This window comes from Pseudopodoces humilis, chromosome 1, assembly GCF_049639895.1.
Source record: "Pseudopodoces humilis isolate 2021_Gansu_Grassland_sample_001 chromosome 1, ASM4963989v1, whole genome shotgun sequence".
In the NCBI taxonomy this organism is placed as follows: Eukaryota; Metazoa; Chordata; class Aves; order Passeriformes; family Paridae; genus Pseudopodoces; species Pseudopodoces humilis.
In genome coordinates, this window is record NC_142200.1 from 28,367,361 (window position 1) to 28,381,822 (window position 14,462).

At 43.3% G+C, this 14,462-nt stretch overlaps 1 protein-coding gene across 1 annotated transcript in view; it reads left to right on the plus strand.

The window, feature by feature from the left end:
* Positions 1 to 10,585: 10,585 nt before the first annotated feature.
* Positions 10,586 to 14,462, plus strand: part of TPD52 (tumor protein D52) — a 39,626-nt gene continuing 35,749 nt past the window's right edge. The window contains exon 1 of the mRNA XM_088059509.1: positions 10,586 to 10,704. Coding sequence (XP_087915635.1) covers positions 10,683 to 10,704 — 22 coding nt within the window. The 5' untranslated portion in view covers positions 10,586 to 10,682. The remainder of the gene's footprint in view (positions 10,705 to 14,462) is intronic.

Here is a 14,462-nt window from a genome sequence, read left to right on the forward strand (position 1 = left end):
GTTTTTATTAAAAGCATTATTCAGCTGTCACATAATGTCACATGTAAATATCCTCATGACGTTCTAGCAAAGCAGTATCATATAAGCACAAGGCCTCTCTTTCCCCTGTTGCCTTTGCTGTAAGAATACCACACCAGTTGTAAGAGAAGGCAATGGGGGTCCTGAAGTTCAAATCCACCCCTCCTGGTTTGTTCCTGAGGTCCTGGGCACAGGACACATGAATTCTCAAGCTATATGAGAGAGGTGTTACCTTCCAGATAGATATCTCAAAATCTAAACAAATATTTAGAACCACAATTCTGACTTCATTTTTCATGTGAATAAGTGCTATCACATTGATCTGCATTATAAACTCTGCTTTGAACTCAATTGTGATGTATTCTGTGGAGATTATCACCTCTGAACTCAGTTGTAATATACTCTGTGGAGATTATTTGGACTACTCCTATTGCAGCGTGCACCTCACAACAAAGACAGCTCTTTGTGTACTAGACTCGCCACTAAAGCCATGTCTTGTGGAGGTACCCCCTGACTAGTTCAGGATCTGAATATATGTAGCTATGAAAGCCCAGGGCTCATCTTCAGTCTTTATTTCTGCTGCCCTGTGGCTGGATTATAACCTGCAATTCAATTTCTTGCTTTGCAACTACATTACTGAAAATCTGCAGAGCTGTCCTGGAGTAGCTGCAGTGATTGGCACGACAGGTCCTTCTGCCTGCCTTGACACAACAGGGTGATGGACAGCAAGAGAGTTCCATAGAGCCATAGAACAGGATCACGGAATCATTTAGATTGGAAAAGACCCTTAAGATCATCAAGCCCAATCATTAACCTAGCATCACCAAGTTCACCACTGAACCCTGTTGTACATCTACTACTACATGTACATGCTACATCTACTCATTTTTTAAATACCTCCAGGGATAATGGAAATGGAAATTACTTTCCTAGGCAGTCTGTTCCAATGCTTCATAACCCTTTCAGCACATATATTTTTCCTAATAACCAATCCAAACCTCTCCTGGTGCATCTTGAAGCCACTTCCTCTCATCCTGTCACTTGTTACTTGGGAGAAGACACTCATTACCACCTCCTTGCAGGCAAAGAGAGTAGAGAGTGATAAGATCCTTTCTAAGACTCCTCTTCTACAGGCTAAACAACTTCAGCTTCCTCAGCTGTTCCTCATAAGAGCTTTGTGCTCGAAAGCTTTGTGTAAGAATATATATATACACTAATAAAAAATTAATAACAATAAGCAAGTATGTCTCTGTTTATTGTAGCATCACAACTAAAGATGCAATGTGATTGGCTGGACCTGCAAAATGTGTTTCTGTTTGAATTTGGCATTGTTTTGCAAGTAGAAGCAATAGTAATAAGCTTGTAGGAGCAATATAAAAATAGTAACTAATGGGTTTGGAAAACAAGTTCTGAGCCCAAGACATCAGATTTGTGGTGAGCAAGTCTTGCAGCTTGATGTAAACATAATATTTGGTGTTTTTTCCCAAAGTCTCACTGTCTCCCAGTTCTTGATTATGTATGGCATTCACCTCCATTTTTCTGCTTTTCTTTATGAAGTAGTATTAATTAAGGCTTTTTGACCCCAGTTTGCATGAAGATCTGGCAGTTTCAGTTCGTAACCGGGCAGAAACACCAATTAAGTGAACCCAGCACAATTATCTAGATGAGTACAGTACTGTGTCAATATAAGACAAAAAGGTAAGTCTGAGGGCATGAAACTCCCTCAAAGTTCTTGATGGGAAAAGAAAGTTAACAGAATCAGAATTATATCAAACGCCATTTAAAAAGAACATTTTCATGATTTTGGAGCCTTCAACAGTGGCATTAAGGAGGCTGGAGTCTTAGCACTGCTGACATGCCCAGCACACATACATTCATTAAAGCTGTGAAAGGGTACATTCTTGCCAAATCCTTTTAGTATTTATGTTTCTGTTGACTATAAAGAAGAAAAGACAAGGTAAATAAAGACAAGCCATGTAAGAAGCTTTATGAGAAAGGAAGGCTGTAGGAGCTTTGTCTTTTTTTGCCTCTGGCAATGCTGCCTCAGAATATCGTCCTTCAGCTGCACTCTTAAGCTGCTCTCTGGTCTGCTGGTCTCTCTTTTCCTCATGTTCTGATGGGGGTGAGGGATCCATAGGGCTTGCAGGCTGGGAAGCTGCAGGCCATGCATGAAGAAGCAAGACGGGAATTCACTGTCAGCAGACCATACTGCTCAACTACAACCCCTGTAAAAATGCATTGTGCAGCGCCTGGAAGTGCTCTGGGGGAGGCTCATAAACATCACATGGAGGGTTCTGGCATTTTTCCTGGCTTGATAAATAATTACATGCACCTTCCAAATGTTGTCCGAGGACAATGAGACAGCACAATGGCAGTGAGGTGGCAGCTGCCACAGAAATGGGTCGCTGGAAGACTCATGCGGTCTGGGCAATTAAAAGCCAAGGAAATCATCCATGTGGAAACTGACTTCCTAAATATCCACACCTTCTCTTACTGTGTGCACTTTTGTGCAGAGAGATGGAGTGTGTAAATAGGTGGAGTACTTATCCTCAGCCAATTTGAGAGGATTGTTGCTTTGGGTTTTTTTTTGGGGGGGAGGCAGTGAGCAGGGCTGAGCGGAAGCAGTGTACATCCTCTTTAAATATGAAAGAAATGACCACTTAGAGGAAGCTTTTCTAAAAGCTCTGTCTGCCCTTATTTATTATTTAGTTCTTCAGCTGATATATTTAATACTGCAAGGCACTTGGAGACTCTAGTTTGAAAGAAATACTCTGCACAAAATCAAGCTTCCTCACAGGAGCAGGATACATCTTCAAATGTTAATTACTTTTTCACAATTAGACAAACCTCTTTTTTACTGCTCTGCTCAACAAGGAAAAAGAATGTGCAGCATGTCTTTAATTTCTTCAGCATGCTAACTGCTAAACTCCCCTCTCATTTTCTGTTTTGATAACAGTGAAAACTGCACACCAGTGAGTTGACTCTGTCCTGGTACACAAAAGAAGAGAATTAGCTGTGTTACCTGTGATATTTTCACTTAACACTGAAATTGGCTGGAGACACAGAGCCACATAATGTTTTACTTTATTAACCCTAAGGATAAACCATATAAGAGCTGCAAAAGAAACTATGGGACTTGTCATAGGCTGTTTTATGTTGACAGCAGTAGGTAATACATTAAGTTGAATGCACACTGAAGATATCATTATGTACCATTATCACAAGAGAAATAAAAATGGAGAGTTCAGCGTTCAGAGACAACAGCCATAAATATTAGTTTTTCACTTAGAAAACCAGGTCTGGCTCCAGGCTGAGCAAGAAAACCCATCACATGCTTGTTTCCTTCAGCAAACCAACATATTGCTCATAAAACTCCTCTGAAGACCTCGATTAAATGATTAATTATCATGAACCTGTGAATTGCAGGACATGATGCCTTACAGTTTTGAACTCACACACTCTTTTCTGCCTTTGAACCTCAGGACCCAGAGATGTCTGTGAGTGTAGGAGGGCTGCAATGCATTGATTTCTAGTTTGGAGTGAAAGGGGGTACACAGAAATCCTTTCAGCAGAAGAAGGAAGAGCAGGCAATCAGCTGTTTTCTCAAACCTCCTGTTGTGCTTTGCATTCTCCCTGGGCTTTACAGAATGGATTAGGAGTCTGCCCTTGTAGCATCTCTTACTGCAGTGCAAAGTGAGTGTCATTATGTGTAGCACATCCCTGCTTCAAGCCAGGAGCTCAATGGACCCACCTGGAAGAGATTTAAAGGCACAATGCTGTGACCAAAATTCTGGGCTGCTTTGTGGGGTCCTGTGCTGCAGTGGGGTAGGTACATTGATGTGCCCAGAATTAATTTCCCCCAAAGTATCAAAGGAAAGCCGTCTTGCAAAGTGCACACTAGGAACAGTCAAAAGCCTCTGCTACCATGAAGGAAACAAAATCTGTACTGAAACTAAGTCTAGCTATTAGTCAGATTCATATGAGAAACTCAGACTAATTATTTAGTGAAGTAACGGGAATGAAGAATGTGTAATGAAAAAATACAAGTTTGGGAGAGTAGGGAGAATTTCTCAGACACAGGAGCTCCACAGTTATTCACCCAGTTCACATTTACATATTGATCTGGAGAGCTGCTGCTGCTACTGCAGTGAGGACTGAGACTGAAATTCTCAAGGCACGAACTGAGAACAACCTGAGGTTAAGAAGACAACCTGAGAAGAACCTGAGGTTAAGAAGGAGCTGAGAGATACAAATTTGGAATAAAGGCATAAACATCTATATGTGGCCCAGCTAGTGCTGTTGGAGGGCAGGGTACTGCTTTAAGAAGCATAAGAACCACGTCTGTGCCTCCTTGCTGCTGACGGGCAGGGAAGTGGCTGCCCCATTTTTGAAAAGCTCTGGTGGGGGCTTAGGCTCTCTGAGAAACTGGATAAACTCTGTGCTGCTTTTAAACAAATACATCTTCTGTGGGAAAGGAAGGGAGGGGTCTTGCTTTATCTGTTTTGTTGTGACTGAAATTGGAAGTATGGTCTGTCTTCTTCGGGGAAATTTCAAGGCATGATTTTTGCAAGGAGTTTCAAAATGAGCTTTATAAGACCAGGTAGGAACTATGTTAAGATGTAGCATAGCTGGCTTCACAACAGTCTGGAGGAAGAACTAACTTACATAAGTTACATCTGATTTGTGCATCTCTTATTGGAAACATTTCTAAGTGAGATTGTGATGGCACAGCCTACTCAGTATAATAACGGCAGCAGGGAATAGACAGTGTTACTAGTAAAATATTAACAAGATGAATGAAAGTTTAATCTTTCATTATTCATTAGTGCTTATAGCCTAATTTGTTACTCTTATTTTCACTTCACATTGTCTAATTCAGTGTAATGCCTTTTCAGTGAAAACAGCTATATACTTAGAATCCTGAAACACAGATTATGTCTCTTCAACAGGCTAAATGTTACATTATCAAGGAACTATGAGCTTTGACTTCTTGTTTATAAAGTGGGTAAGGAAAAAAATGTTTGAGGGAATTCAAAAGGCTGGAGTCCTACAGCTTCTGTTATGCAAACAAGCAGGCTTTCCTATTAGTCTTGTTCTGCCTGTAAAATACATAAACAATTTGCAGCAATTTTACTTAGTTGGATCATTGCTTTTTTCCCCTCCCTTGTAACCTTGTAATTGCACTCCTACATATTTCTTCTGGACCCAGTTCTGCTTTTGGTTGTTTTTGTCTGCTTCTAAAAAATAATAAATAATACTTGTGTTTTGGTTTACCAGTAATAAAGTGGCCCTGGTAGTACATAGTCATCTCATGAGAGAATTCTGAAAGTTAACTACAATTACAAACCTAGATTCCCTGCTTTTTAATTACCATGTAGTAACCATACAGCACTTCAGCCTTAAAAATAATTTAGTATGAGTTACTGAAGACATGTCCTCATTTTATTCCCAGTATCAATTTTAGAATGTGAAAATGTTCTGTTTCATCTATTTTCTGAGATAGAATAATTGTGACTAACTAATTAGCAGTAGATGACATGGATTTACTTTAGCTAAGGCTTTATCTACAGTATATTTACTACAGCAATAAAGCTTGCTGTAGATGATGATACATGGCAGAAAGAAAGGACTGTGCTCCCCAGTCAACATATTTATGTCATAACTGGAAACAGCTAGAAGGCTTGAGAACACTTTATCACATCATTCCTGGAGCTATAATTGAGCAAATGCTATCAAAGATAGTTGTGGTACAAGATAAATACGTAACGAGAAGTTAGAAACATTTCTTCTGATCACAAAGAAAAGTATCAGGGGTGGGGAGATGGGGGAAAGAGAAATATGAGGTATTCCTAAATACACATTTACAGCATTCATGCATCTCTGTGTACATCTATGCTTAATTTCTTGTATATATCTCATGAAAAATAAGATGTTTCAGGAGATTTGGGGACTTAATTAGAATAAGCATGTAGGTACTCTTCCTTCTTTGGGAAATAATGAAATAACCAAGAGACACGCAAATTCCAAACTCATGTGGCGCTCTAGCTCTCCCTCTAGTGCCTCTGTAGCAGCTTTAACACAGGATTTGAATTATTTATTTAAAATTTTTATTTCTCTCCCCAAGTCCTTTTACCCCACATTTGCTTGCGGCTGTACACTGTGGGTGCCAAAAGCTGCTGTAAGTGGGAGATGCAAACTCCCAGCTAACAGTCTTTTGCATGCACACAGTCAGATTAGTTACAGGAAACAAGCTCCTGTAGGCAGTTGAAGCTTGGTCCTTTGATGGAAAGTTTACTTTCTGTAAGGATTTTGGGATTTGACCCAGGACAAATAAATCTCACAGCTAGCTGAATACTGTGCAATGCTCATGGAGGCTTCTCTATGGTGGTCTACTCAGCTGAAGACATTCAAGTTCTTTTGGAGGCATCTCCAACAGCCCTGGCCTCAGTGTGTTCTCACTCAGATGATTACAACTGCAGGGTATTCAGCATTTAACTAACTCAGGATTTAGAATCCCACTAGGCATCTGCTTATCTATCCCAGTGGGTACCATGGGATGATCTTGACCTATTGACGATAAGAGGTGTGAAGAATTTATTTTCCACAAAAGAGTTTTAGCAAGAAATATATCATTCAAAACTATAAACTCTGACTTGTGAGTCAGATTATACCAGCCTAAAAAGGCTCTTACATGTTCAGCGTCTCTTTTTGATTGTATAGCTAATTTGGCATAAGCAGATCTGATTTTAGGGGCTTTTAATGCTTCCTCAGGAGGCAAATATTGCATAGCATTTCTGATCCAATGTATGCCCCTCTTTGGCTTCCAGGACTTTGATCCAGTTAAGTGCTTTCAGGGTTATGCTTGGTCCATCAGGCAATAATGTAGAGGGAGGGCATGTGCTTGCTTGTCCATTTTCCTTCCGCTAATATCCCAGTGACATTCACCTGCCGTATGGTAAATATAGTTTCATTATAGTTTTATTTACCTGTTATACTGGTGGTTCAGAATGTATGGGTATACTCTGCTAAAGGGGCTTTGAAATTTTACTTTGCAAGAGTGAGCCCAAGCCAGAAGTTATGAGGGTCTATGAGGTGAGCCAGAGAATGGTGTGCTTAGCTACATCACAATGAATATTTATAAATGTCCTTAGAAGTGCACAGCTGAGCAACAAGTCTTTTCTCTCACTAAAATTGAATGTCACACTCTTTTGATCCTGTGAACTTTTTTTTATGGACTGGAATAATTTCCATTGGAGGTTCTGAACATGATCCAAACCTGTGGCAGAGTGCTTCCCCCTGAGCCTGGGACAGGTTTATGGGAGCTAAGGACTTAATTCTCTGCCTAGAAGAGGTAGTTGAATAGAGGTTTAGCTTAATAAAATCATTATAGGCTTTGAGAGAAGCCAAGCCAATGCTGCTCTTTTGCTGCATTTTGAAACAAAATGTAAATAAATTAGTCTTAAATGTATATTCTTCTATATACATTGACTTTGGCAAGATTAATTCTTTGACAACTTGGCCTTTATTCACTTCTGACTGCCTTAACAGTTATTTTCAATAAACAGCTGACCTAGGGGGAATGTATTTTAAAACTGGGCTCTGACTCCACAGTGAGAGACCAAGTCTATCAGTATGGCAGAGCACTGAGAAGGCTCCAGGGTTGTGAGTGGGAAATTAAATGTGGCTTAGCCATAATGTCAGGTGTTTCTGTGTTTGCTGCTCTACTCATATTCCCTGGCAATAAACATCCCTTGCACAGGACAGGCCTAGTACTACTCAGTACAAAGTATTTTCAAGTCCTGTATTTTTGTGATTCAAAGTTCTAATAGGCTTGCCTTCTATTGTAGAATCATAGAATGGCTTGGGTTGGAAGGGATCATAAAGATTATTTAGTTCCAACCCCACTAAAGTGGACAAGGACACCCTCCAGTAGACCAGGTTTCATATATATACATATATATATATATATATATATATATGTGTGTGTGTGTGTGTGTGTGTGTGTGTGTGTTTGTTTTTATTTTTATAACTGATTGGAGGAAACAAGAACTTGCCGGCACTGAGCTCAGTACACCCCTAGTCCCATTGTCCTACACTTCTATCCTTTTTCATAGACACAATGGGACCCTCAGAACAGATCCAATATTTTCTTCTGTGTTCATATGTTTATGTTCTATGATCATAATTGGACATTGTAGGCAACATTCATAAAACTTTTAAAAGGCTTCAGATTGTGTAACAGATGCTTGTTACAATTCCATCTCTATGCTAATCAGGGCAATGTGTAAAAAAGGTATTACATCACTGTATTTGGAGATGGTGAGTTTTGACTATCTCTTGCATCTAACTTTTCTGGCCAGGACAGCTGGGGACCTGCTTGGGATCTGGTATCACATGTAGCCCCATTGCTACTTTGACATGCCCACAGCTGCTAGGGAAGTTGAACAGCAGAGTAGCCAGCAGGACTGGGAAGGGGGTATTTCTAAGCTTAGACCCTGAGTTCAACAAACTGGTAGCAAGACCTTGCATTCAGGCTTCACTTGCATTGAACAGGGCATTCCTCAGCTGGGTGGGTGGTGAGTGAGTCAGCAGTGCTCTATTCTGCTCAGACTCAGGTGAGCTGGTGGGAGTATCACTAGCAGAGGGTACTGAATCAGCTCTCCAGGTAGTAGTCCTTTCCTGATGACTAGTGCTTGCATTTTTAGTGAAATATCCCTTCCCCTACAAGAGGCAGTGAGATGCTGACAGCTTCACTGCTCTGCAAGTGGGTTCTTGACAGGCATTTCGGAGTTGCCAGGGCTCCTGGTAGTGAAAAGTACCTGCAAAGGAGGGAAAATTTTATTGCTACTGATATTCTTCCACTGTGATTATAAATAATGTATCATGTATCAGCTGGTTAGTGGGAAAGCTTGGGACCCCAAGTGGAGTACTCTGGTGGGAAAAAACCTCTTTTTTTAATAGAAGCAGATGTACCCTCTCAAATATCTATTTGAACTTATTTTTTGAAACAGTCATGAAACATATCTGAGATATGTGGGATGAATTTGTGTTGAGAGTCATAAATTTGGGAAAAAATATAAACATGCAGGTTATATTCTGATTGACTTCCTATTTTCATGGCAGCACTCTAACAACCTGCTAATGCAACTATGCATATCCTAGAATACAAACATACTTTCCTTTTCCCTAGCAAAAGCTCACATTCCTCAGCTGCCTTGTGGATCAAAAACTACCTGGATTTGCTGCCGCTGTTTGTTATCCAAAGCAAGGACATTCTGAGTTGGCACCTCATGACTCTCTATTGTGCTCTGCTTTAGCATGTGACTGTGCATGCTGAACGCTGGGGACAATTTGGCTATTCACACAGCCCAGCCATGGAGGCCTTGCCGCTCATTCTGCACAAACATTGATCTTTTCAAACAATCAAATCCGTAGATGTCATGGCCAGGGGTTTGAAAAGGGTGAAGCAAAGATCTAATTGGTAGCTTAATATTCTTGGTAAGGCAGCCTGCTGGTCAAAGTGCATCATGAAAACTTCTCTGCACCTAATGATATTTTATTAGAAAGAGATGTGATTGCAGCTAGAACAGTTGGTTTTCTCTTCGGCTGCTGAAGTCTCTTTCAAGCAGCCACAACCACCAGCTTGCCTGGTGTAAATGCTAGTGAGTCTTGCAGGGCAATCTCTAAAGTGAGAATAAAATCACATTTAACTTCTCTAATGCAGCAAATTTATGTGGGGGGATATATTTTGATAAACAAATAGAAAGAAGATTCCACAGCTGCATAAAGGTGCTGTGCTGTGTCGAGAGAAGGACAAAAGCTGGTGAAGGGTCTGGAGCACAAGCCTCGTGAGGAATGGCTGAGGAAACTGGGGTTGTTCAGCCTGGAGAAAGGGAGGCTCAGGGGTGATCTGATCACTTTCTACAACTACCTGAAAAGAGGTTGTAGCCAGGTGGAAAACTGCCTCTTGTCCCAGGCAATCAGCAACAGGGCAAGAGGGACAGTCTTAGGTTATGCTCGGGTGGTTTAGACTGGACATTAGGAAGAACTTTTTCACTGAAAGCGGGATTAGACGTGGGAAGAGGCTGCTCAGGGAGGTGGTGAAGTCACCGTCCCTGGAGGTGTTTAAGCAAAGATTGTATTTGGCACTTAGTGCTATGGTCTAGTTGACAAACTGGTGTTTGGTCATAGGTTGGACTCGATGACCTCAGAGATCTTATCCAACCTAACTGATTCTGTGAACTGGATCTCTTCGGCGGTAACTTCCTCCTGCCCGTCGCACCAGCTGCGGGCACCGGTTGGTTGTGCCGCTCCGCACCGAGCCGGTGCCACGCGGTGTCAGCCAGCACAAGCCGAGGTCCAGCAGCGCTGCAGAGCCGGACGCTGCCCCGGAGCCAGGATACAGCCGGCAAGGGTCTGACAAAGGGCAGGCTCGGGCTCGGCTCACCTGTGCGTGCCATGCCGCGCTGCGCTGCGCTCACCTGCGGGGGGCGGGCGGTGCTCGCTCACCTGGGCGGGCCGCGCCGCTGAGTGACGGGCGGCGGCCCCGCCCCGCGGGCACGGGCGGTGCCTCGGCTGCCACCCAGGCGCCGGCGGGGGCGGGCGTCGAGCCGAGCCGGGGCAGCCGCGACGGGCACGGGCACCGGGACGGGCGCGGGGCCGCCATGGAGCCCCCGAGGGACCAAGGTAGGGCGGGGGGTGGGCGCTGCCGCTGCGTCCCGGGCGGGTGGCGGCGCTGGCGCGGCGGGGATGGCGGTGGCTCTCGCAGCCCTTCGCTGCTCGGCTCGGACCTGCCCTGCCCAGCCCAGCCGGGCCGGGCAGCGCTGCGGTCCAGGGCGGTGCGGAAGGGGCTGCCCGCGGCCTGGGCAAGGCTGCGCCGCCCGTCGGCTCGGGAAATGCGGAACCGGGGCCGGGTGGCGGAGCTCAGGGCGGCTGCCGGGCCCCCCGGCCGCGGATGCACCGGCAGTGCATCCCGGCCTTCCCGCGGCGCTTCGCGGGCAGAATAAACTTTCTACTTTCACCCTGCGGTAAAAGTAAAGCTCTTTCATTTTGCGAGTGTGCAACTGCTGATTGACCAACGCTGTTCGCAGGGTTTGTTCCCCTTTAATTCTTTCCAGCCCGGGGTTCCTCCACAGCTGGGAGCTCCGTTTGGGCAGCTGCCTCTCTGCCCCTGAGCGGCAGCAGGACTGGCGCCTCTGTGGCTCCGTGGTGCTTCACTGGTGTGCATTTTGCCGGGAAGACTTGTTCTGGCTGCCGTGGCTGCATCACACTTCCTAAAACTTCCTGGTTTATCGAAATCCAAAAACTTTAGAACTGCTTGCCTAAGTGAGTAGTTGGTGCCCTGATGAAAACTGACCTAGAGGCAAAGCACCTTCTCTTGCTGTATAAGCTTATCCCACAGAGGTGGGATATTAAATTTATCCAACCCATTCATGAATCAGTTGGAGCCTTTCATATGGTGTGGTACTGAACTACATGCCATCTGCTTTCCTCTAGACGAGGCAGGGCAGGCTGGGATCACTAAGTTACCTGCAGTAAGCTGGCAGAGCTGCTTGGCCCAGCTCAGTGTCTGGGCCCTTGGACTGATTTCATTCAGGGTTTTCCTGCTTGGCATGCTCGGGATGGCAGGAAGCTGGCCACTGGGATGCTGGAGGTGCACGAGCTGCTGGGAATGTACCCCTTACTCTGCCATGATCAAGCTCTGTGCTCTGCCAGGTGAGCTGCTCCAGGTGCCAGTCTCGATTTGCTCCCAATAAGTGTTTTGCGGATTGTGTAGTACATTTGTACAATTAACAATACCTTCTGAGTTTCTCTGTACTTAAAGAAAAAGTCAGGTTATCTCTGCCTGATCAGAAAGTAATCTGGTGAGGGGCTGAATCGCCTCAGGGAGGTTCCTTCAACCATTTTGAAGTCCTGTGTCAATCTTCAATATAAATTAAAAATAAACCAAATAAACAAAACCCAAAAAACAAATGCAAAAAAAAAGGAAAAAAAACAACCCCCAAGCCCTATTCTTGGGTACCTACAAACAGAATTGTGCCAGAAAATAGCACAACTGTCAGTTAATTCAGAATTTTAATTCCAGCTGCAGGAGCATTAAACCTGATTTCAGCTTGTGTCCCAAAGTTCTTGAGGCTCTCCTATAAAAAAGGCAAAGGTCCATATTGCAACTTCGGGATCTAGAACAACATCTGATGGGAAAGGAGAGTAAAATAACATGATCTTTTGAAAATCTTTAGTGACAGTCTTGACACTTACTAGAGGCTTATTTTGCTATTGTACTCATTCGTGTTATAAATTGCTTCGTACAAACAGGGTATTGCACCTCAGGATGTTTATCAGAATAGTGTACCTGGTATGATGTAAGGGACTGTTACAGAGCAAACATGGTGTAACACCTTCTTCCTCTGCCTTCTTTTTGGAGTAATTATGCTGTTTTCTCTTTGTGGTGAGGTGGAAATCTACAAGTACAGTGGGAAAATCTAGACTAGTCAACACTCTTGTGCCAGTTACTTAAAGGCTTCTAATGCCCTGCCAATTAGGCTTCAAAGACCGCCATTCTTGGCAAGCTGGAGTGCTTGCATTGGAAACTGCTTGATGATACAATATTATTACTCACTAAAGCCAATGTAGGTGGTTAAAGTTCAGACTGCCATGTCTTGTCTCTGGGTCCAGCTTAAACATTCTGGATTGCCTCTTCTAACTAGAAATTAATTAGTTTAAAATTGCAAGTCAGAGGTTGCATGCTTTGTTGTTATGGTGACAGCTTTCCCAGATAGCAGTAGTTAGGAGGTAGGAAGAAAATCTAGGTTATGGTTAAGACTGCAGCCAGACTAGACAAGTCTAACACTCTAGGTGTAGGATGTGCTTAAGTATCTCCTCTCTCTTAAGCAGTCAGGTTTGGTAGCAGTGCTTAAAAAGTTGTTCCTAGCCTACCATCAGCAGCATCAGAATCACTGAGCAACTTTTCACTTGAAATGTCTTTGTTTTCATTGAAGGGATACTTGGACTGGCTGCATGGCTCAGTGTGATTCTCAACATATTCCCAACAGCTCTGGAAACTGGGCTCCAAGCACTCAGAGCCTCTTGCTCTGTGATTACAGCCACCAAAGCAGTAGTGTCAGCTCAAGCCAAATGGATGTAATATTATCATGAGATGAAGAGTCCCTTATTCTGTTGCTTTGCTTTAACTTGTCATGAACAAAAATCTGATTCACTGTATGGACTTAGTTGCTGAATACATTAATAACTGCAGTTGTGCTTTCACAAAGATGCTGCTGTCCACTCTTCCTCCCTACTCTCCTCCCAAAAAAACCTCCAAAAACAACCATACTACAACCACACCTAATTTTGCTTGCAAAAAGTCTCTCTCTGACTTGGCACTGTTACTGTTAGTGCTGGTACAGTTTACCAGTGGAAAAATAAGGATGAAGCTACAATGGAAGGAGTGTTCTGAATGAGGAGATTGTGCCCCTGAACAGTCTCACAAACACATGCACCACAGCACAGTTATCTGTAATGATCCATCTCCAATGTTGTGTTCAGAGGTTCCTCTTATGCTTCAGCAACACTTCACTTATGTAACCAGGTGTCTTTCAAAATGTTCAGGCTTTCGTGGTACTTAAAGGAGTCCCAAAACACTACATGTGATTTCTTGAGAGACTATGTAAGCCTTTCTTTTCCTGGAGCCTTGACTTGCACTTTTGGAGCTGACAGAATGGACTTTAATATTTTAATGCTTTAATATTTTTTTTTTTTGCCAAAAGAACTTGTTGCTGCTGTTGCTAGTAGGACAAGATTTCCCCCATTGTCCCATTGGACAAAGCTGCACCTTTTCCTACTGCTTTATTTGTTTTCTTATCACTTCATACTTGCAGTACTGCAGGTAAATTTTTTTTTCCTTTTTCACTTAATGTGCAATTGTGAAGTCAAACACTTGTAAGTAAATACAAGTGGATCGTTGCTGGAACTGCAAGGGAAGAGTGATTTCACTGAGCTGTCTGTAACAGTGACTTGAAGATGATAGCAATATCAGAAGACTCAAGGCACAGAGTATGTGCCTTGAACAGCAGCAAGCTTTCATTTCTTTTGCATGAAAAACTGTATTGGTGGGGAAAATATTGTTCTGACTCGGGTTGAGGGTTCTGACTTGGTGGGTTGGCATTAGATAGTTATTTGATGTCATTGCTGACCTCCTCTCTCAGGCAGTGCATGAATGAGGTACAGAAATGTGGGGGATCACTGTGCTGTGTTGGAGGGATGCTTGAGCAGCTGATGCACAACTGTTGTGTGGGCAGCTGGAGGCTGGAGTAGTGTCAGCTGCTCCTGCCTTCTGCAATGCTTGAGCATTGAAGGGTAACTTGAACTCTTCATTCATATTCACACCCACTTCAGTAGGATATGGAGAAGGGGGCCAGCCCAGTGCTCCAACTGTGGAAAGAATC